Source organism: Gorilla gorilla, chromosome 2, assembly GCF_029281585.2.
Source record: "Gorilla gorilla gorilla isolate KB3781 chromosome 2, NHGRI_mGorGor1-v2.1_pri, whole genome shotgun sequence".
NCBI classification, from domain to species: domain Eukaryota; kingdom Metazoa; phylum Chordata; class Mammalia; order Primates; family Hominidae; genus Gorilla; species Gorilla gorilla.
In genome coordinates this window covers 53,176,505-53,200,874 of record NC_086017.1, presented here as the reverse complement: position 1 = coordinate 53,200,874, position 24,370 = coordinate 53,176,505, and the positions used below count along the sequence as shown (strand labels likewise).

The 24,370-nt window shown below is 39.6% G+C and overlaps 1 protein-coding gene across 6 annotated transcripts in view; it reads right to left on the bottom strand.

The window, feature by feature from the left end:
- The window catches only part of SNRK (SNF related kinase), a 64,645-nt gene extending 48,811 nt beyond the window's left edge, over positions 1 to 15,834 (bottom strand). For 2 of the 6 annotated variants that reach the window (XM_004033946.5, XM_055381408.2), the window contains exons 1-2: positions 15,699 to 15,821; positions 2,546 to 2,607 (exon numbers count right to left, since the gene is read on the bottom strand). Coding sequence is in view for 1 of the 6 variants with exons in the window: in XM_055381407.2 (XP_055237382.1) it covers positions 2,546 to 2,607; positions 12,590 to 12,639; positions 15,699 to 15,788 (202 nt within the window). In the remaining 5 variants the exon portion in view is untranslated. Of the gene's footprint in view, positions 1 to 2,545; positions 2,608 to 12,589; positions 12,640 to 15,698 lie in introns of all 6 variants that reach the window. The other 4 variants (XM_004033947.4, XM_055381409.1, XM_055381407.2 and 1 more) reach the window with 3 other exon arrangements.
- Positions 15,835 to 24,370: the final 8,536 nt, after the last annotated feature.

The following is a 24,370-nucleotide window of genomic DNA, read 5'->3' as shown; positions in this document are numbered from 1 at the left end:
TGCAACTTTTTCCAAAATGTTTAGAAAGTAATTGTTTGCTCTTGCATCACTACTGTTTAGGATAAGCACCTGGCACATAGTAGGTGCTTAACATATCAGTAAACATATTAACACTGACTTTTTAAACTTATAATTGAATTTATATAAATTTTTTGAGGGGATTCTAGGTATAAGGTAGTAGGTACTTAGTAAATATTTGTTAATTTACTGGTACTCAGCAGTTATGCTGATTTTTAATGATTGTTTTCCAACTGTCAATCACAACCCAGCATAACGTGATTATATTCCAAGGGTAAACAGGCATGCATTCTTACAGATGATTTAAGTCTTAAAGATCATTTGGTTTTTAAGAACCACATTTCGTACTGTACTTAAAAATTTCAACTTTTACAATAAATGAATAGAAATAGGTTCCTATTTATAAATGACACTGACTCAGAAAAACAAACGTGTATAAAATTAAACAAGATGCAACTTTATATCTCACAGGCTGAACCCTCACTTTTGTTCTGACCAACATTTAATAGAACTGAGTAACAAAATCCAACAAGGAATATAGCAACCTCCTAAGGCTAGCTCTCTCCCATTAGTATCTATCCCTTTGACGAAGCTTTTTCTAATGCTCTCAATATACAGTTTCACATTTTCAGTTACATATTAAGAGCATTAATTATTGAGTCCACTTAGATAAAAATATCCCAAAAAAACGAAATTTGACATATAATAGGTAAGTTTTTTTTTAATTTTTAAAAACTGTTATTTATTTTTATTAGAGACAGGGTCTTGCTATGTTGCTCAGGCTGGTCTTGAACCCCTGGCCTCATGCAATCCTCCTGCCTTGGCCTCCCAAAGTACAAGGATTACAGGCTGGAGCCACCGTGCCTGGCCAGTCAGCACTGGTCTCATTTTTATAGCTAAGGCAATAGGCTGCTCTAGGTACAAGTGACATTAACTACAAAAGCTAGGATTCACACCTAATTAATACATTTCAAAGCCCACATTCTTTATAAACATTTGGCCACTCTAATCAATGCCCCATTTAGGATAATATTATTTTAAGAGTTAAAATACCAACTATAAAAGAAGCATAAAGTCACTTTTATATTTATACCACTTCAGAAATGATCTGAATTGCATACCTAGAACCCCCTCAAAAAATTATGTATGTTAAATTATAAGTTCAAAAAGTCAATGTTAATGTTTACTAATATATTTTTTGCATTTTAGTAACTATTGTAATAATAAATAGCACTACCATTTACTGAATGAGTATTACACACCAGTCACATACCAAATACTTCACATTATCCTCATTCAATCCTCACAATTCCCCTCAGAGACAGGAATTATTAACCCCCTTTTGAGGCACAGTAACCTGGCCTAGGCCAAATGGCCAGTGTGTAAAAGAGCTGGGACTGAAACCCACGGCTGTCTGACACCAAAGTCCGTGCTTTAAAACACTATGCTACGCTGTGTCTGCAAACTGATTTCAGAACCAAAACTATTAATCCTGCTATTAAGATTTTTAAACTGTTAAGATTTTTAAATAAGAAACTGATACAATGCCTAGGTGTGTGGGGGGGAAGCAAATTTCTTCCATATGTATATTATCCCTGTCATCTGAACTAATAACTTTAATGACAGGATTAACAGGAAAATCCAACTTGAAAGACCTTGCTTTATTTGGACAGCAGTTCCCCAAAAGAAATTTTAATTTGGGTATATTTAATTTTCAAATATAAAAGCTCGGGGGGGGGGCAGGAAACTATCTTTAAATATTTAACTTCAATTAATTACAAGGGCAATAATTATGCTTAAAATTCCACCCAAGTCTGTTTCTATTGCATAAGCTTGCAAATGCCACTTTAGCTTTCAAAACACATTCCTTCAGGCTGCCCCCAAGTTATATAACTTTGTTCTTTTCATCTATCATTTTAGTTTAGATGTGTTCCTGGAAAGTGACATATAAATCAGATTTTATAAATGAATCTGATTTTTGAAAATAAAAGGTTTTATTACAAAAATAAATGAAAAAGCTTTTTTTCAGAGCCTCAGACACCTAGAGATAAGTACTACTAAACCTTAATGTTTCTCTTCCCAAACCTTTGCCAGCAAGAGGGCACGGTGAAATGATTTTTAATCTATAGCAAGCTATAGATTAAATAGAAATAATCTAATTGATATCTTCACAATGAGTACCCTATAGTGAAACAATCACTACCAAATAATTTACTTTTTATATGAGCACCCCTTTGCCATAGTCTATGAAACCACAATTAAATTGTATAGCTAAGAACAGGACACAACGATTAATTGAAAGTTTAGACGAAAAATATCCTTGTTAGTGAACAGCTTTTTAAACACTAGTCTACTGTCTAATCCTACTATTAAGTACATTTTGAGTTAGAGTACAAAGTAACTAAATCATTTTTTTTGATCTCTGAGGATCTTGCAGCTCCCAAAAGTCATTCTGAACATCAATGCCCAATGTTAAGATGTGGCTTATATAAAGTAAAGGTGAATTTGTACTGTCTCCAAGACATACCCTGCAAACTGCATACTGAGTAATCCTTATTATCACAGTGTTTTGTTAGTTGCTTCTTTTTCCTAAAAGAAAATAAAGAAAAAGATACAGGTTTAGTTCTATTTGTTTGAATTTTGCTTAAAGTCAAAGTATATACTCTAAGGCTGGATCTAGACACATGTATAAAAATAGTAAAATTTGTCTTTAGTAACCCAGTCTCCTCCTATTATCCTTCTGCCTTCTGTGAATTACAACTCCTTTAAGTGACATTTAATAAACAGGGATTTCAGAGTGAACAGAGATTGTTCCAGGTAGACAGGTCAGAAAAATTATTCCACTGGAATGAAGAAATAATAATGAACAAGGCCGGGTGCGGTGGCTCACGCCTGTAATCCCAGCACTTTGGGAGGCCGAGACAGGTGGATCATGAGGTCAGGAGCTCAAGACTTGCCTGACCAACATGGTGAAACCCCGTCTCTACTAAAAATACAAAAATTAGCCAGGCGTGGAGGCGGGCGCCTGTAACCCCAGCTACTCAGGAGACTGAGGCAGGAGACTTGCTTGAACCCAGGAGGCGGAGGTTGCAATGAGCCGAGATGGCGCCATTGCACTCCAACCTGGGTGACAAAGCGAGACTCCATCTCAAAAATAATAATAATAATAATAATGAACAACAGTACAATTGCCATTTTTTAAATGCCTCCTGCAACAGGCCCCGAACTCACATTTCACTGAATCCTCCCCATGAAACTGCATAGTAGGTACAATGAGGCTTAACTTGCCTGAGAAGCAGCAGTCTCTAGCTCCAATCATGCTCAGCCTGGCACCAAAATCACCCAGTCTCTAGGAGCCCCTACAGGCTCATGAAACACTCACGCTACAGCAGCCAAGGACGGCAAGCTTTACAACACACTGTCCTCTAGAAGGCAAGTGGAAATCACTTATGATGCCAGCATCAGGGATCACAAAAAGCACCTTCATCATCAGAGGCCTGGCACTTGATAGTAACAAAGAAACTATCACCACAAACAAAAGGAATGTGAGCAAATCACTTATATCCAAACTTCATGACACAATGAGGGAATACTGACCGAGGTAGCCTTGCAGGTCTTCCCATGAAAATAAACTATTACATGAATAACAGAGAGGCCTAAACATTCACATTATGCCAACATGATAATTTACACTATACACTAATGGTGAGAGGTGTCCAGGTAAAGTTCAAATGCACTTGGGAGAAAAGGAGTGCAAGGGAATGGAGGAAACAAGATAGGACAGGTGAAAGGAGGAGGAAAGGTGGTTGACCTCTGGATATGAAAGCAAGTGTCCTGCCAGGAATGAGGGAATGTGGAGCAACAGTTCTGCAGCACACACAGGGCTGGCAAAGCCATGGGCACAGGTCCATATCTAGTGACAGATGAACCCTGGGATGCCTACCTGACTGGTTCTTCAGCTCCAAGACGGATATAGTAGCTCCTTCCACTATCCTTGCCTGCTTCTCTTTTTCCAGCAGCCCCTGTTTCATCCCTAGTCTCTGTGGCAAAGCAGTGCGGTAGTACAGTGATAAGTACTGGTTCTAAAGACCAACAACTGCATTTGAATCCCAGCTCACCAATCACTAGCCAAAGGAACTCAGCAAGTTACCTTCACCTCTCTGTATGGTCAGTTTCTTTATTAGAAAATGTTAGTAATAAGAAAACAATCTCATAAGATATGGTGAGGATCAAACGACTTAATATAGGTAAAGTGTTTAGAATAGTGCCTGGCACAGAGTAAGCATTCTGTAAATACCAGCTACCACCACCACCATCATTGTTACAAAGATGACGTTCCCACCATCCAAGCAGAAATTCTTTCAGTTGCTGACCCTACTTTAAGAGAATGAATTCACCAAACTATTATCTCTCTTTTGCTTTCATAAGATAGACCAGTTCAGAAACTGAACTGCTGTTCAGTTTCCTAAATTAAATTGAAAATCAGTGCTGTAAGATATAGGAAATAATGTCTCCAGTTAGGCATCAAAGACTGGGGGTTTTTCAATAAAATATCTCACAAAATATAAGTATTTGTTTTTAAAATGATATTAATATAATTTTCTATCAAATTTAGCTTTTCAAAAAGGACTTAATACTCCTTTACATTTTTTCACATCAAATATATTCTTACAGAAAATCTCAAAAACAATTATGAAAGAAAAATCTGTTTAGTTCAGGAGAAAAATACAATTAGAACATACAGACTAGTAAAAAAGGGCGGGGGAATTTTGAAAAAAAAAATCCATTATCCCACCCTTTATGATAACATCTCTTTACATTTTGGTATAGATTCTTTCAAATTATTTTCTATTCATAATATACGGCCAGACACAATTTTAAAAAATAAAATGGGGATAATACTTACGGGCTTGGGGGGATGGCAGGGTAAAAAGAGATTTGTAACTATTTTCACAATACTTCTCTCCAAAAAACAAGCTGGAAAAGTTAATACAAGACTTTCACTTTAGAAAGTTTAGAAAATGCATAAAAGCACAAAAAAGAAAGTAAAAATCACCTATACGCTCATCTATAATGACTTCTCATCAGGTCCGAGTGTACATCCTCTATACTTAACAGTTCTTTACAAAGCTAAGATTTTCGACATGAAGTTTGATAACTACTTTTTCCTCTATTTTATAAACTGAACATTTTCCCATGCATTAAGTTCTTCTAGATCAATATTTTAAATGACTATACAGCTAAGATAACATGTTTTTACACAGCAACCACTAGATAGGCCATTCTAAAGCAACCTTTTTATTTAGCACAGGCATATAACTTGGCTGGACCTAAGTGAAATAGGCCAACTTGCCAAGAGTGCTCATAATATAAAAACTTGTGTCTGAGAAACAAGTACTGTTATGTGCTGCAAGAATATACTGATGTTCTCCTACTGAAGACAGCAGAAGCAACTGAAGCATGTGGGTGTGGCTGGAGAAGAGGAAGGAAGTGTGGGTGGCCCTACACACATTTTGCAAGCTGCTGAAAACAGTTGTAGAATCAGCTTCTGTTAAACCTACTATCAATTTGGAATTCACCCTGTTATTCTTGTTAAAACTCACTTTTAGGTTTTCATCAACATCATCACCATTGCAGTCTCATCTGTACATCAAACAAATGCCTCTTCCTCACACCTCTTAGAGAGAGGTAGGGACAAAACAGTATGCTCAACAAAGGCAGCTCTGCCTGGATACCACTGTGAACCAATCCATGGCATGAGAAAGTAGAGGAGTTGAACAAAAAGGGCTGTGCACAAAAATTGTACTACTTCTATAACTTATTTATAATAAACATTTTATTTAGAATATAAGTTTTCCTCCAAAATCAGATGACCAATATTCCTCTCAAACATATTAAATGCTTAAATATATATATATATATATATATATATGCCAGTATATCCATCTAATACAAACAACTAAAAGTTGAGTTTTTGCAAAGCTACACTAAAACTGCATTTAAGCTTCTTACACATATAAATTATCTGGTATATTTTACAAATACCAAGAAATGAAAACTGTAATCCTTCCTCCTGAGAAATAGTAGACCAAATTGTACATCTATAGAAAAACCAACTTAAGTAAAGAACTAACACTCTCTCAATGATATTACCAACCTGATTTTACTGCTAAAATTTTAAAAATGGTATAGGCTGAAAGGAAGACAGTAAACTAAGTCTTCCAGGAATAACCTTTAAGTCAAGCAAAATAAACACAACCCTATGATGCAGTCACCACTGCTGTTTTCTTTATTCAAAGTAAATAATATTTTGGCCAGGCGTGGTGGCTCACACCTGTAATTCCAGCATTTTGGGAGGCCGAAGCGGATAGATTACTTGAGGTCAGGAGTTTGAGACCAGCCTGGCCAACATGTTGAAACCCCATCTCTATTAAAAATACAAAAATTAGCTGGGCGTGGTGGCATGGGCCTGTAGTCCCAGCTACTCGGAAGGCTGAGGCAGGAGAATCGCTTGACCACAGGAGGTAGAGGTTGCAGTGAGCAGAGATCACACCACTGCACTCCAGCCTGAGCAAAAGAGCGAGACTCAGTCTCAAAACAAAAAAAAAGTAAACAATATTTCACTTTTTAAGGACAGCATGCCTCCTCCTAGGAGTTATTAATATAAGCTATAAACCAAAGATAAGAACCATAAACAGGTCAATAGGCCCTAAGTTGTAGAAGAATTCAGAGTTTTTCACTGGATTGGTTGTATTACTATGTGGTTATGCAGTTACCAGTCTGCAATCACTGGATGGAATCAAGATGGGATCTACAAATTAACAGATTAAAGTCATTTATTATTAGAAATGTTCTTTCCGGCAATTTGTACTCCTAAGTCTCTAAGAAAGCATTTTCCAAGACAAGGTAGCTGCTTACTAAAGTATGTTCTTCGTTTTCATCAATTTGATGGGCTAGGGGCCGCTGAGGGGACTAGGAATGTCATGGTGAGAAGCCTGTTCCAGTTTCTTGAGGCAATGATTTGGTTGCCAATGCAGAATCCTTGAAGTACTAGTTTAAGTAATCTTTACTTGCTCTAAGTAAAACAAGCTGCAGTCCAACATATATCAAGGAATCTGAATGTATTCAGGAGTTAGGCAAATCATTAACTGATGTACAGTACTTAGTATTTGTAGAGAGGAAGAGATTAACATCCAAGCCACAAGACCTGGACCAGCAACACAGATGAAATTCCTAAACAGATTCTGCCTCTTGTTAAAGTGATGAAAAATGCTAAGCATGTCATCATTTCTGCCTACGTGTAAGTAGGACTTAAAAATTAGTATGGTGACAACTCCAGCATTAAGTGTTCACATAATAAGTAATGACTTAAACAAAAGCTGGGTGTACAGAAATTACTCCAAAATAAATAAAGCCAACCCATAATTACTTATTGTGTCCAGGAAAACAGAATATTAAGTTATGGAGAATTTTAATAATCTAAATCTCCTCTGATCTAAAGCTTTTATTAACACTGTCAAAACTCACTTTACTCCCTACCATCTTTTTATTCCTCCTAATATTTTGATAAAAGTGATCATTAAAAAACGGTCAAAAAAAGAATCATGAAACGGGAAAAAAAAAACAAAAAACTAATCAATAAACCAAAATACTGGCACCTAACATTTCACTGACTTTGACTCAAAGACAGGCTCATTCCAGGAATTCTCTTACACTGGTGGGACTGCAAGCAAGCTACCTTTCTGAAAAACAATTTGGCAATATGTGTACAGGTTGAGCATCCCTAAGGTGAAAATATGAAATCCAAAATGCTCCAAAATCTGAAACTTTCAGTGCCAAAAAGACACCACAAGTAAAAAAAAACCCTCATGTGACCAATCACAGTTTCTATTAGTTTTTGAGAGGAAATGCAGTAATAACTTTGTTTCATGCATAAAATTATTAAAAATGGGGTATAAAATTACCTTTAGCATATATGTATAGGTATAAATGAAACAGAAATTAATTTCATGTTTAGACTTGGGTCCCATCATTATGTATATTGCAAATGTTACAAAATCTGACAAAATTCAAAACACTTCTGATGCTAGGCATTTTAGACAAGAGATACTCAATCTGTCTCAAGAGCCTTAAAATAATTAATATCCTTGACAATAATCTTACTACTAGATTCATGTCTCAAAGAAAGGTGAGGACAAATATTTATATTAAACAATGTTCAGTGATATTTATACTTGCAAAAGAAAATCAAATAATCTAAAGGTCTACAATAAGGAGATGGTTAAATAAAACAATATACCCAACGTTAACAGTATGCTATCATATTTTGAGGCTATTAAATTTCATGGGGAAAGTCTCACAACATAATGTTAAGTTTAAAAAAAATTGTATATACCAAACTTCACAACATATAATTCCAATCTTTTTTTTTTTCTTGAGACAGAGCCTCACTCTGTCACACAGGCTGGAGTGCAGTGGCACGATCTTGGCTCAGTGCAACCTCAACCTCCCAGGTTCAAACAATTCTCCTGCCTCAGCCTCCCAAGTAGCTGGGATTACAGGAACATGCCACCACACCCAGCTAATTTTAATTTTTTTTTTTTTAGTAGAGATGGGGTTTTGCCATATTGGCTAGGCTGGTCTCGACCTCCTGACCTCAAGTGATTCACCTGCCTTGTCCTCCCGAAGTGCTGGGATTACAAGGCGTGAGCCACTATACCTGGCCTGTCCCAATCTTTCATAAAAAGCATATAATCTGTATGAATGTATATATTTTAAAAACTTAAAATGTTAAATTAGTAAGATTACAGGATATTTTTTCTCTTTATGCTTTTCTGTTCTTTTAAAATTTTTGACAGTGCATATGTGCTGCTTTCATACTCGAGGAAAGGCAGAGACTACTCAATTTTTGACTTTCTGTACATAATTATTCATTCCATTTACTTTTCCATTAAGAGATCTATGAAATACACCAATTTTTCTGAAAATACACTGCGTACTATACTATCTAATGCCTATTTATGTAATGTTAATAAACAAGGCATATTCAATGAAATATTTACTTCCTCTGAGAAAGAGGGTATGCAGCCCAATGTGGTGGCTCACACCTGTATGTAACACCAGCACTTTGGGAAGCTGAGACAGGCTGATCACCGGAGCTCAAGAGTCTATGCTGTAGTGAGCCGAGATCAGCCACTGCACTCCATCCTGGGAGACAAAGCAAGAGCCTGTCTCAAAAAAAAAAAAAAAAAGAAAAAGAAAAAGAAAAAGAAAAGAAAGGTATGCAACTGCTTCAGTCTGAATAACAGAAACACTAAGTCATTTTCATTAACAAATAATTTGAGCCTTAACTGTACAGGACACAACACAGTCCCTGTCCATTCAAATCTTAAAAGTGATTTAGGAAAACAGGACCTACAGTGCAGCAAACCACCATGGCACATGCTATATCTATGTAACAAACCTGCACATTCTGTACATGTATCCCAGTACTTAAAAAAAGAAAAGAAAAGAAAATAGTATCCACATATAAAAAGAGAAATAATTACACAAGTGAGCCTAGGTGAGGCATGTCAGAGGAAGAATAGAGGACACTATAGAAGGCAGGCTCACCAAGGACAGGGGCAGCCCACAGACCAGGGCTTATCCTTCAACAGGAGTAGAGGAACACCATTCCTGAAAGTGGGGTAAACAAGAAACAAAGTAAGAGTGCCTACAGCTGGCTGGCTTAGGAAAGAACACCAGTTTAGGTGAAGTGATGATTTGGGTGTGGAAGTCAGATAAATTTTAAGAGAGGCAGCTGATTCTGAAGAATACCTACAGCTGATTCTGAAGAATACCTACTGGCTCATCATTTAAGCAACCGTGCTGGACAAAACAAATGGAAAATTTGCCATACTAACTAATTCACCACATATCTGTCTTTGAATTATACTTAAGTTTAGTCAAAGTGTCATTAAAGAATAAAAAATGCACAGGAAAAGCTTCTCATCAAAGAGCCTCAATGAAAGAGGAAAATCCTTTACATATTAACATGAAAGCAACACAGAAATAAGCTTATTAGAGAATTCAAACAAATTTTAAAAGTTCATTGTTCACTACAAAGTTCCATAAAACACTACATTTTTGTTGTGGCTTAATAGATCTCTCTCATTATCACCCATATACATACTACTAAAAATCTATTAGTAACCTAAACAGGTTTATACAGAAACGAGTAAAGCAAAACCATGGATTTTTGTCTTATTTCTAATTTTCAAAATGTCTTTTGCTGCCTCAGTTGGCCATTAGAATTCCAGTTTTGTTTGAATGCAGGTCTCAAAATGAGAAAACAGATTTTAATTTCTAGGAATCTATGTATGTACTGCACTTTTTACATTATATCATTTAATTCCTTAAGAGTGATACCCATTTTACAAATGAAAAAGCAGGGCCAAGCCAATGAGGTTAAAAACTCACTTTGTCCAGGTCCTACACCCAGTTAAGAGTTGCCTGGGGGCGAGGGAACATCAGAGGAGGAGCTAGGATAACAGTCCTAAGATTCCACATTTTAAAGTACCACATAGTTAACTTTTCTTATTATCTTCACCATAGAGGTACACTTCAGGAATGATCAGAATTCATTTATTAAGCACATATGCAGAGTGGCATGACAGCACAGTGGAAAGAGTACCACAGGATCTACAGCCCAACAAGTTAACTTCTATGAAAAGGCATGTCTTGATAAAATAAAGATAATCACCACCTTGGACAGTTATTGTGAAAGCTAAATGGGATAATACATATTAGCAGGGTGTGAGTAGAATACAAATCACCTAAGGATTTTATCCCCCTAACTTTAGAACTGGCCTCCCTCCCATGAGATTACAGTATTTGAAAGGGGTTGTATATATAGTTCTCCATCTCATTTTCTTATCAGTAACTTCATCCTCTATTGGCCCAACAAACTGGCCCCTAAACACCTGTACTGGATACTAGGAAGGTCTCTGTCTCAACTTATTCACAGTCTCTTACGGGAACAGATACGCAAAAAGAGGTGTTCTTTTCTCCTAAATCTGCCTTGGAGAATGCCACAGACAGCATTCTGGAGAAATAAATTTTGTGTGTTTGAGCTAAGAACTGAAACTGGCAACGGTAAGGAAGAGATTTTTCAGGAAAGAGGCCCAAGGAAGTTTAGTGTGACTCAGACAACAATATATGCAGAGCGTAGGGGACAAGGTCAGGCATGTATTCCATATAATTCATCAATTTCTACTTCTTAGGTCTAGGCTAGCCCTTACCCATGCTCTAGGGCCCAGCTTAAAGGATGACTTCCTGACCATCCCCTTGCCCTCCCCAACTCCCTGCACATACAGCTCCCTATACTCACTCACAGCACTGTGTCCTTTGCCATTATGACCCTTATCACAAATGTGAGGTCATATAATTTGTGTGACTGTGTGGTTAATAATCTGTGTCCCCCACTAAACTAAATGACAGGCTCAGTTCACATAAGGATCATGTTCATTTTATTTAGTTCTTTATCCCAGGGTCTGCCAAGTATAGCATCTACTCAAAATATACAGATATATTTTATTAAATGAATAAATGAAGGCTAGCATAAAGAGCCAAAAAAAAGAGCTCAAGAAAAATCCTGAGCAGGAGAATGGCAATCAGAGATGATGGTTTAACAAACTACTCTGGCAGCAAAGTGAAGATCAGACTGAAAGGGCGAGAACAGAGCTAGAAGACAGGTAAGCAGACAACTGAAAATGTCTCCAGGTAAATTACTTAAAGACTTAAAAATGAGGGCAGCTGGTATATGGGCAGTGATGATAAGGATGTTGTGGAGGAGACACATTTTGGAAGTAGAATCCAAGAACTCAATGCGCAGGAGGCTAAGCAAAGGGAGAAATCCAGAATGACTCTAGCGGTAGCTGGTGATGCCATTCTCTCAGACTGGACTTTCAGGACAGGAACATCTACAACATGCTAGCAGAGAGTAGAGGATTTGCTTCTAGTTCTAAAATTGTATGATTGAAAAACAATTCAAATCCAACCCAGCTTTATTAGAAAGGGTGTGGTTTCCATAACAAGCTGAAAAAATCAACAAATTAAAGATTAGATTTTTTTACCTTCTTCACCAAGACACTTCTTGGTACAGACTATGTACCCGGCATTACTTGGGTCTGATAATGTAGAGATCAAAGAATTAGTCTCTGCCTTCAAAGAGCTGACAGTATTATGGGTTTAAGAGAGATAACTGCATGTCAACAACTAAGAAATTGAGGCCCAGTGAGGCTGCGATTTGACCACCGTTATGTTGTGTAATCCAGGTTCCTGGAGCATTTTTGTCATAACCTACATTAAACGGTCCAGGCAAATATTAGTCAAGAGGGTATGTGTTTAGATGTGCAGATAGACCTAATCTTGCTTTGCGCCTGAAGATACTCCAAAACTTAAAACATGTTAGATGAACAACTAATGATCTCTGAGTCTGAAGTAACTTTTGAGTAGCCACATGGCAGCAGACTAGGGGGCATAATAGCAAAAGGAAAGGGAAAGAGGCCTGATTTGCCATGGAAGAGCCTACCTGAGCAGAGGCCAAATGCTGGGGATGCCAAAGCAGACTCTCAGGAGGCTCTGGAAGTGACAGCAGAGAAATAAATGTTCAGGGAGGGCAAAGCAGGAATCCTCTTTAGACAGGTTCCTTCCCTACCACCAGCAAGAAACGGTTTCCCATGAGACACAGAGCCACAACCCAAAGCAAATGTGCAGAAAAGCAGATGAGGATCAATGACATAGCTCTGGATTATCCACAGCAGACAACACAGTTCCAGTGCTCACTCGTGAGGCCATTAAATCTGAGGAATTTTATACCAGCTCTTCCCAAAGTTAAAACAAAACAAAACAAACACCTCACCAAAAACCTTCTCCTCCATCCCCCAAAGCAACTGCCCCATTTCTCTCCTTCCTTTTCAAAGGCTTTAAGGAAAGAACAGTTGCATTGTCTCAGCCTTCTCAACTCCCTTTCAGCCACTTGGATCTATGTTCTTCTCCCACCCACCACTTGACCTTGTCTTCTCACCCTCCCTGAACCCCCTGAGCCTTTTCCCTTTTTCTCTGCCTGGGAATTCTTCCTATTCTTCAAGACCAGTTTAACCATCACCTCCTCTGTGAAGCATTTCCATGTCAGGTTGTTCACTGCCGCCATCCTTGTGCTTCTGTAGGGTTTTCCCTATGCCTCACCACAGTTCATCTGTTCGTACTGTTACTGTTTACCTTGGTGTTCCCCAGTAGCTTCTAAGAACCTACAGTCAGGAAATGGTTTTTATTCACTTTTCTACTGCTGCCCTCCCTCTACCCTAGGGCCACCAAAAGAGACACACAAACCTTCCATGAATAAATGATCAAAGGTTAAGTTTATCTTCAGAACTGCTAGGATCCACTCAATTTTTCCACCTAAGTTGTTCTAAGTTTACCTGCACATAGATACACACTGGGAAATACCTAAATTCTGAATAACAGTTTTCTTACTAAAGCATCTTAGTTATAAACACTCTATCTTTAAGCAAACAGCTGGGATGCAGTTACATTAAGTCTAGAGTTTCTCATCTACGTTTTTAATTCCTAAGATTCTGGCCTATGGAAAGTTCATTTGTACCCTTTTCTTCTTGGGCAGTGTAAAGAGCTCTTAGGATTAGACAAGCTGCTACAGGGAAGAAATCATGTCTTATTTATACCAGTGCTTAGAACCATGGCTGCTCAGTATCTCCAGAAATAAATATTTTTCTATTTGGTTTCACTTTCTATATGAGGGAAGTACTCACAGTGAAGTTCAGATGAACAGTATTTCCTGTGACCAGTAAAAATATCATGAAAGCCCTTCAATTTTAATAAGGACATTTAAAAGCCTTTCTTTTAGGATTATGTGATTAAATCTAAACCATAAAGACCCAATCTATACTTCTGGTCTAGAAAAATAAAATTAGTACAACTTCTGAGTTCTAGCATGTTTTAGACTAATGGATCTTACTGCAATAAAACAGAAAAAAATACTCAGAATTATTAAAAAATACGGTGAGAGTAATTTTTGTGCACAAAATGAACAATTAAAAACTAATTATACAAATTTTAAAAAAAATTGAAAGGTGGCACTGAAAGTTTCCTGCCTGAAAAGCCTTCAGGATGAGAGTATTATAAAAAGTTAGCACTGTGCACCTGACTTTCTACACTGCTTCAATATGTGACCTTGGAGATGTCATGTATTTCTCTCATTTCTAGTTCTGTAAAATGGGAATGTCCACCTGTTCTCTCAAGGACAATTACACAGACAATCAGATTAAAAATTTGGTATTTGGTGTTCTTTAAAAAAAGAAACTTGTCTAATTAGTATGCTTTAATCATCACTTGTACAGTACATTCCTCTTCAAGAATCCAATTCCAAGAGAAATATTTAAGCAGACGTTGAGGACAGATTTCCTTAAGGGAATTATTTTATAAATCTGGAAAGCAATGTAACGAGATTATAAATTAACAAACTGATTACATAAGCCTTGACAACCCGGGCTTTAAAGTACACTGCTATATATATTCTGGTAAGTTAAAGACTGGTTTGGGACATAGTGCTCCAATCCCATACAAGGAGCCCAAACTCAGGCATTTCATGTTCGATAGGAACTTGGTGGAGATTCAACAGGATGTCCAACACTTGCAAGCCATACTTCACCTTAAAACCTGACAAAATGTTTAAGGCATTAAGTCAACTTTACCACGGTTCCTAAGACTTTGAGAATGCACATAATTAAAGGGAAGGGGGGTGGAAAGTAACATGACAGTTTGAAAGGTCCCATATCCTCAGACCTCTATAGATTTAGGAACTCCACTGCTAAATTCTCCCCAAAGCCTGAAACTCCCTATGAAGCTACTGGATTGTATGCGATCCAACAGTTACAAATAGCACAGCTCCAAGAACCCCGAAGATAAAAGGCTGCCACTTTCCTGCAACCCAAGTCCAAGTAAAAGGCAGGAAGGTCCCTGTAAAATGGACCAGAAAGAAATCAACAGGCGATGACTATGGAAAAGAACGTAGATTTCCCAGTCTCCCAGTCCGCAAAAATTCTAGCTCTCCCTCGGGAATGGCACTGCTCCTCTTTCCTTACCCCTTTGCCCTTTCTCTACAGACAACATCCCCACTCTATTGTAAAGCAGTTTGACCACGGAACCCTTTTGCTGAGGCCGGATTTCTACAGTCTTCTGAAAGGGGAAAACGCATTCAAAGAACACACACCCTACCAAGCGCCCAGGGCGCGGGGCCCCGCGGGCGCCGCACTCGGCCCGCTCCGGGGCGGGGCGCGGGGATGCGGGCGCCTTCCGAGGTGCCGCAATCCCGCCGCGGCCGCAAGGGCAGGGCCTCTAGGCGACCGCGGCCGCCGCCGCAGTGACGGCTCCCGCCGGGCCCCGCCGCCGCCCCGCCGCCAGGCCGCGCCGCGGGGTCCGGGCCGCCGCAGCCCGGGCCCCGCGTCCTCCCGGGCCGCGCGCTGCGGCCGGCGCCGAGAGCGCAACTTACTTTCCGCCTGCGGCGAGCGCCCCGGCCCGGGCGCCCAGCCCGGCAACAGCGGAGGCTACTGAGGCGGCGGAGGCCGGCCCCGCACCCCTGCCTACGGCCGCCGCGCCCCGCCGCGCTCCGCGCTCGCCCCTACCTCAGCCGGCAGGCGAGCGTCCGTCCGCAGCGGCCGCGGCGCCGACAACTCCCTCCCGGCCGCCGAAACCCCGCACCCAGCGCTAATCATAATACCGAGCGGGCTGCCGGCCGCGGGGAGGGGGTGCCGGGTAGCTGCGCCTGCGCGGGCTGCGCGTCACTGTGACGTCAGCGCTGGGGCGGGGCCGCGGGAAGGGCAGGGCGGGGCGGCGCGCACCTGCGGCCGGCGCGCGGGCTGCTGGAGGGTGTCCTGGCGGCTTTCTGACCCCGGCGAGTCGGGGCTGAGGCGGCTGGCGGGACAAAGCGGGCAGGGCGCCCAAGGAGGATGGAGGACGGGGGAGGAGGAAGCACCAGGGACACGGAACAATGGCCAGGAAAAAGTAGCGCGAGCTGTCAGGGGAAATCGGAGGGAAGGGACCGCGTCTGTACAGGACTGCGTCTTGGCGGCAGGGGGCAGGGAGCCGCACGCGCTTTACTCTTTGGTTCCTGCCCAGGTTTAAACAAGGATAAAAAAATTGTAAAAATACATATACATACACACATGCACCTATGTATATACATATATATGCATAATATGATTTTTTTCTCTGTAGTTTCTTCTCCCTGGGACTCTAATTTGAAAAAATTGGGTTGATTTTGTTGTTATTTAAGCAAAATTGGAAAAGCCCAACATCTGAATGTAGTGCTGGCCTTAAAGGTCAGCGCGAGACACAGGCCCTGCTAGGCAGCCTCTGGCAACAGCATAGAAAAGTAAACGGTCGTGGGGACATATCAAAGCACGTGAAGTCAGAGATTCAAAACAAGCCGGGCATTAACCATAGCCCTGGATGGTTCAGTGGTATGGTCGCCAGGCCAGGTTGCTCTGGAAGGGAGCTTAGGGATGGCCGCAGAGGGTGGGAGGGGACTCCCGACTCCCACCCCTGGAAGCATGGCATGCAATAGAGACCAGCTCTTCAGGGTTCCTGGAAGGGAGCACCAACAAACCAGAAGCCAGATTTCTTCAACCTGCCTTTCCCCTTCTGTTCCCACGTTGTGTCCACCCTTCCCCAAGAAAGGACCCCTAGCAAGGAAGGACACAAGCCAGAAGAGCAGCGGAGATGCTGCAGGCTTGGTTGAATTGACTGGACTGCGAAGAGAAATCTGGATGGTTTTAGCAAATCTCTGTTGACCTGCAAATGTCAAAAGCCTTTTAGCTTCTATGCATCAACTTTGCATGTCTGAAGATGATTGGGAAGCAGGAGTGGATTGTTGGGAGGTGCAAACAGTTTGATTCTTAGGGTAATAACATAGGGTTTTCTGATCAAGGGGACTCCCAGTTACCCTAATACCCTTGCATCAGGTGGTGGGAGAGCACCAGGGAAAGCCTCAGATTAGGCCTCTGCGCCTTAGGGTCCCACCTGGGATCACTCTGACCTGAAAAGACCATAAAAGAGTCATCTCATTTTGACATGGAAATCGTAACTGTAGCAGCATATTAAGCAAGAGCTCCTAACTTGGATTTGTAGAATTTGTCCTTTTGTTGTTAGAAATCAGGAAGACCATGCACTTTTCTCCTCAGGGAGATATCACTATTCAGGGAACTCTGTAGCCAACTAAAGGGAGAAAATACCACTGTAATGGTCTCCCAAGGGATTTCCAGTGGTCGAAGGCCTCCACCCCTGGGTCTGTAGTCCCTGAGTTATATCAGTAACTACAGAACAATGACAATAATATATAAGCTCTTGAAAAATAAAGTATTTATATTGCTGCTGTTTAACTAGGTTTTGAATAAATTTTCTAAGGAAAACAAGGCATAAAATAGCAAAACAAATGAAAAAGGGCAAAATAATAAATTGATTTAAATGAAGTTGGCTGCAATACTCTTCTAGAGAAGGACGCAGTACTGGCCACATGGTAAATCATTTATTCATCCCCAGTATTTCTTGGGTAGCTGAAGTGCTGCTGGCAAGAATATGACCCAGTTTTGGTTCCACACCATAAATGTGGTGACATGATCTGATTATGCTTGGGCAATATTTTAAGATATTCAAGTACAAATTAATAGTATTACTTAAGTTGGAATTTAAGCAAATGTGCTTATAGTTAATGAAGAAACTCCTTTTCCACTCTGCCCTGGGGCTTTCTCCAACACACTGCTTTTTTAATGTTGGGTCTTTTTATGGACCTGTAAGAAGCTTTAATTAGATGTACAGCGTTCTACAAAACGACAAGATGAAGCATGCTTGCTTGTATTACAGTCTCTGTGATTCAGATCTCAAAAATAACATAATGCCACCAGTTTAAGGAAGATGTTGTTTATTGGAAGGAAACCAGGGAGGTGCCACAAATTAGATCAAAATGTGAAAATTGAGCAGACTGATGAAAGAATTGTCATTTTCATCTTTGGAACCCCAAAAGCAGCATATGTAACAAGGTTATCTTCTCTGGATATTGTTAGTTTTTGTAATTTATTTCAAATTTTAAAATAAATGTATTTAAAACAACAGACATTGAATATTCATACACAGTTCAATTTTGAGTTGTGACATTTTATTTAACAACATTCCCTTTTACATATTTAACTAGTTATTTCATACATTTATACTTGTGCATTTCTAGATCCTGGCTTCACCCCAGTAGGATCAAAATAATACTTAATTGGAATGACCTAAAGAGTTCCTCAAAGACTCCTTCACCACCCTATGGGCATCAGTTAACATCTTCTACTTTTTTATCTCAGATGTCAGTTAAGGTCCTGTGTGTGTGTGTGTGTGTGTGTGTGTGTATGTGTGTGTGTGTGTGAGATATTTTTGATAGTTGCAAACAAGAATTGGAAATGCCAGTCCTTAACTCTGCTTGTTTGCAACCAGTGAACTAGAAGATAGGACAGACATTGACATTTAACCCCATCTCTACTGCTAAGAGCAAGATGGCTTTGGGAAAGTTGCATAACCTTCTATATGTTTCTTCTGTAAAATGAGAAAGACAGTGATGATAATAATACCTTTCTTATAAGTTTGATGTAAAGCAGTGGTTCTCAAAGTGTGCTCCCTGGACTAGCAGCATCAGCTTCTCCTGGGAACTGGATTGAAATGCAGATTTTCCAGTTCCACCTCAGACCTACTGAATCAGAAACTCTGATTTCTCTGTTTTGAGACTTGCAGGTGATTCTGAGACAGATTAGAGTTTGAGAACCAGAGTTGATGAGATTGAGTTTATATAAAGTATTAGAACAGAGGCTGGCATATAGTAAGCAGTATATTAATGAATATTTTTTAATGTGTGCAATATGATCTTGCCAAAATACGCAAAGTCTAATTTAGGCCAAAAGAAGCATGTCCATGTTGTTCTTTCAACAAATAAATCCTGATAAATCCCTTATCTAAAAACTTCAATACAGCCTACCAAGCCCTTCCTGATCTGGTCCCTGGCTTCCTCTCCTGCACTTTCTTTTCTGCATGTGTACCCTGTCTCCAGCCTTCCCAGTTCTCAGAAAGAGAACTGACTTTTCACAATTCCCAGTCTTTGCCTATTCTGTTCCTTCTGTCTGGAAATGTCACCTACTCCTTTTCTCCACTTACTACACCCGCAGTTTCCTGAATTCCTACTTACCCATCAAAATCCAGCTCCCATGTCACATCCTCTGTGCTACTCCTAACTGTCCCACTCCAGTCAGAGCCAGGAGTTCTCTGGGACCCCCATACCATCCCACTCATAGTATCATACAGTTTTGTAATTTTATTGTTCCATTTTCTCCCTTTGGATCTTAAACTCTGGAGGGACAAGGATTGCATTTTATTTAAATTTCTATTCCTGCCACCTAGCACTGAGGTTGCAAATAGGCAGTCCCAGGGCTTTTCACCCACAGACTTGTGGCATTGTTTTTCCCCACATAGGTTCTTTAAGAATTTGAATCAGTTGAGAACATTTTTAAATTGGGAGATTTAATACTTTTGTTTAACAGTTTTATTGAAGTATAATCTGCATACCATAAAATTCACCAATAATATGTGGACGATTCAATGGTTTTTTAGTAAATTTATAAATTTATGCAGCCATCGCCCCAATCCACTTTTGAAATATTTTCATCTGGCTTGGGAGAGGTGGCTCACACCTGTAATCCCAAAACTTTGGGAGGCAGAGGTGGGAGGATCACTTGAGGCCAGGAATTCAAGACCAACCTGAGCAACACAGAGAGACTCCGTCTTCACAAAAATAATGAAAAACATTAGCTGGGCATGGGGGCATGCACCTTGGTCCCAGCTACTTGGGAAGCTAAGGTGGGAGGATCACCTGAGCCCAGGAGGTCAAGGCTGCAGTGAGCGGGAATCTCACCCCTGCACTCCAGCTTGGGCAACAGAGTGAGACCCTATCTCAAAAAAAATTTTTTTATCAACCCCAAAAGTTCTCTCCTGTGCACATGCAATCAATCCCACTCCAACTTTCAGCCCTCAACACATACTATGTGTTATCTGTCTCTATAGATTTGTGTTTTTCTAGAAATGTCATATAAATGGAATCATACCATGTGTACTCTTTTGTGTCTGACTTCTTTCATGTAGCATAATGTTTTTCCATCTAGCATGTATCAGTAGCTCATTCCTTTTTGTTGCTGAACAGTATTCCTTTATATGGATAGATTAGATTTTCTTTATCCATCCAAGTGATAAACATTTCATTTATTTCCAGATTTTTGCTATTATGGATACTGTTGCTATGACTGTTTAAACTCTTAGTGGGGACATATTTTCATTTCTCTTGGGTACATTGCTGAGTGGAATTTTGGGGTCATGCAATAACTCTATGCTTAACATTTTAAGAAACTGACAAATTATTTCTGAAATGACTGTACCACTTTACATTCCCACCAACAGTATATGAGGGTTCTAGTTTTTCCACATCCCTGCCAACACTTGGCATTGTTAGACTTTTAGATTATTACCATTCTAATACATATGTAGTGGTATCTCATGATTTTCATTTGCATTTCCCTAATGACTAATGATGTTCCTTAGCTTTCCATGTGATTTTTGGTCATTCATATATCTTCTTTGATAAAAGGGCTTTTCAAATCTTTTGCCCATTTTTAATTGTGTTGTTTGTCTTATTGTGTTGTAAGAATTTTTTATGCTTTTTGGATATAAGTCCTTAATTAGAAATGTGATTTGCAAATACTTTCTCCCAGGCTGTGGCCTGTCTTTTCATTTTTAAAATGATGTCTTTAGAAGTTATAAAGTTCTGAATTTTGGTGAATTCCAATTTGTCCAATTTTTCTTTCGGGAACCATGGTTTGGTGTCATATCTAAGAATTTTGCTTAAGCAAAGGTCACAAAGATTTTCTCCTCTGGTCTTTTCAAGTTTTATAGTTTTAAGTTTGGCCTTTAAGTCTATGATCCATTTTGAATTTATTTTTATTCATGATGCGAGGTTTAGAGGCTATGGGGCTTTTTTTTTTCATTTGATTTTTGCTTATGGATATTTAATCATCCCAGAATCATTTGTTGAAAACGGTATCCTTTCCCAATTAAATTGCCTTGGCAATTTGTTGGCAATCAACTTAATGTAAGGATTTTCTATTCATTTTTGTTGATCTATATGGCTATTCTTACACCATTATGATCCAGTCTTGACTACTATTGTTATATAGTAAGTTTTGAAAATGAGTAGAGTAAGTCTTCCATCTATAGTGTTCTTTTTCAAGATTGTTTTACTATTCTAGGCACGTTGCATTTCCATGTAAACTATAGGGTCAGCTTGTCAATTTCCACAAAAAAAATTGTTGACTTTTAGAAATTTTGATGAAGATTATGTTATATGAATAGATCAATCTGGGGAGAATTATCATCTTAACAATAATGAGTCTTTCAATTCATGAATATGATATGTATAGTCAGTTTCTTTTCTCTTTTTTTTTTTTTGAGACAGAATTTCACTCTTCTTGCCCAGGCTGCAGTGCAATGGCACAATCTCGGCTCACTGCAACTCTGTCTCCCAGGTTCCAGCGATTCTCCTGCCTAGGCCTCCTGAGTAGCTGGGATTACAGGCGCTTGCCACCACGCCCAGCTAATATTTTGTATTTTTAGTAGAGTTGGGGTTTCACCACGTTAGCCAGGCTGGTCTTGAATTCCTGACCTCAGGTGATCCACCTGCCTTGGCCTCCCAAGGCATGAGCTACCGTGCCTGACCAGTCAGTTTCTAATAGTTGCTTTTTCCCCCTCATCTTGAGTCCCATTTTCCTGTTTCTTTCCATGTCTCGTATTTTTTATTAAAAACTGGACATTTAAAATTATATGTTGTAGCAGCTCTGGATTCTGATTTTCTCCTTTGAAAGCTTTCCCCCTCTTTCATTAGTAGCTTGCCTGAACTTAATCCACAGAATCTTCCCTCATGGTGTGCAGCACATGATTCTGCTCAGTTGTTTTGTTCTTAGTTTTATTTTTTAGTCTGGCTTCCCCATGGTTGCCTCTGTATCTGCATATCTTAATGGTCAGCCAATGATCGGGCAGACATTGTGTCCAAACCCATAAGGTTTCCACACTTTGCTGATGAATCTGTGCATGAATTGAAAAGCAAGGTAGTTTTCAAGCCTACTTCAGCTTTCAAGCCTACAGTCAGCCAGGGATGTGAGGAAAGCTTATCTATCTAGTCCTTCAATGGCTCTCTTCTTTACATGCTCTTCCCTTTACATTTTTGCTGGTTCATTCCTTACACCAAGGATTGCAGGCTCAGACTAGCCAAGCTATGTATTTTCCCCCTCTGTTTCCTACCATGTTTACTACTTTTACAGATAATACCACAGAGCGTGGGTTTGTGCCCTCCACTCCAAATCAAATGAGCTGTCTTTCAAAACAACACTACTGGTTTTCATAGCCAGTCATCCCCTGGTAAACACTACCTCACCAACTGAGCTGAGGATTGGACTGGGGAATGGAATACATACTCCCACTATTAATATCTGAAGTTTTAGAATTTCTTCATGAATGAATATTTCTCTTTTTTCGTTTTTCGGTTTTGTTTTGTTCATTTGATTTTGGTCTATTTCTAGTGTTCTGAAATCATTGTTTTTGCCAGGCACTGTGGCTTACGCTGTAATCCATGCAACTTGGAAGGCTGAGGTGGGAGAATTACTTGAGGCCAGGAGGTTGAGATCAGCTTGGGCAACATAGTGAAATCCCATCTCTACAAAAATTAAAATGTTTAAAAATTTTCGAAAAAGAAATCATTGCTTTTGAAAACTGTGATAGGCAGAATTCTAAGAATGACCCTCAATGACCCTTGCCCTTGTATAATCCCTACCCCTCTGAGTCTGGGTGGAACCTGTATATATGACGAGATGTCACTCCTGTGATATGTAATACTGGTACACCTCACAGATATTGCAGGTTCAGTTCCAGACCACCTCATTAAAGTGAGTTACACAGCTTTTTTTGTTTCCCAGTGCATATGAAGTTATGTTTACACTCTACTGTAGTCTATTAGGTGTATATCTTTAAAAATGTACACACCTTAATTTAAAAACACTTTATGCTAAAAACTGCTAACAATCATCTGAGCCTTCAGTGAGTTATAATCTTTTTGCTGGTGGAGGGTCTTGCCTCGATGTTGATGGCTGCTTACTGATCAGGTTGGTGGTTGCTGAAGGTTGGGGTGGCTGTGGCTATTTCTTAAAATAAGACAACAGTGAAGTTTGTCTCTTCAGTTGACTCGTGCTTTCATGAAAGAATTCTCTGCAGCAGGTGATGACGTTTGAGAGTGTGTTACCCACAGTCGGACTTCTTTCAAAATTGGAATCAATTCTCTCAGACTCAGCTGCTGCTTTATTAACTAAGTTTATGTTGTATTCTAATCCTTTGTTGTCATTTCAACAATATTAACAGCATCTTCATCAGGGTAGGTTCCATTTTAAGAAACCACTTCTTTGCTCATCCATAAGAAGCAACTCCTCATCCATTCAAGTTTTATCTTGATATTACAGCAATTCAGTCACTTCTTCAGGCTCTACTTCTGATTCTAATTCTCTGGCTGTGTCCACCATATTTGAAGAGACTTCCTCCACTGAAGTCTCTAACCCCTCAAAGTCATCCATGAGGGTTGGAATCGACTTCTCACAAACTCCTGTTAATGTCTATATTTTGACTTCCTCCCATGAATCATGAATATTCTTCTTGTTTTGTTTTGTTTTGTTTTGTTTTGGTACAGGGTCTTGCTCTGGTTACCCAGGCTGGAGTGCATTGGTGCAAACAGGGCTCGCTGTAGCCTTGATCTCTTAGGCTCAAGTGATCCTCTTGCCTTAGCCTCTCGAGTATTTGGGACCACAGGCTCGTGCCACCACATCTTGCAATTTTAAAAAAAATTTTGTAGAAATGGGATCTTGCCATGTTGCCCAGGCTGGTCTCAAACTCCTGGGCTCGTGTGATCCTCCCTCCTTGGCCTCCAAAATGCTGGGATTACAGGCATGAGCCACTGTGCTTGACCATATGAATGTTCTTAATGATATCTAAAATAATGAATCCTTTCTAGAAGGTTTTCAATTTCCACCCGAGGAATCACTATCTATGGCAGCTATAGCCTTACAAAATATTCTTTCTTTCTTTCTTTCTTTCTTTCTTTCTTTCTTTCTTTCTTTCTTTCTTTCTTTCTTTCCTTCCTCCCTCCCTCCCTCCCTCCCTCCCTCCCTTCCTTCCTTCCTTCTCC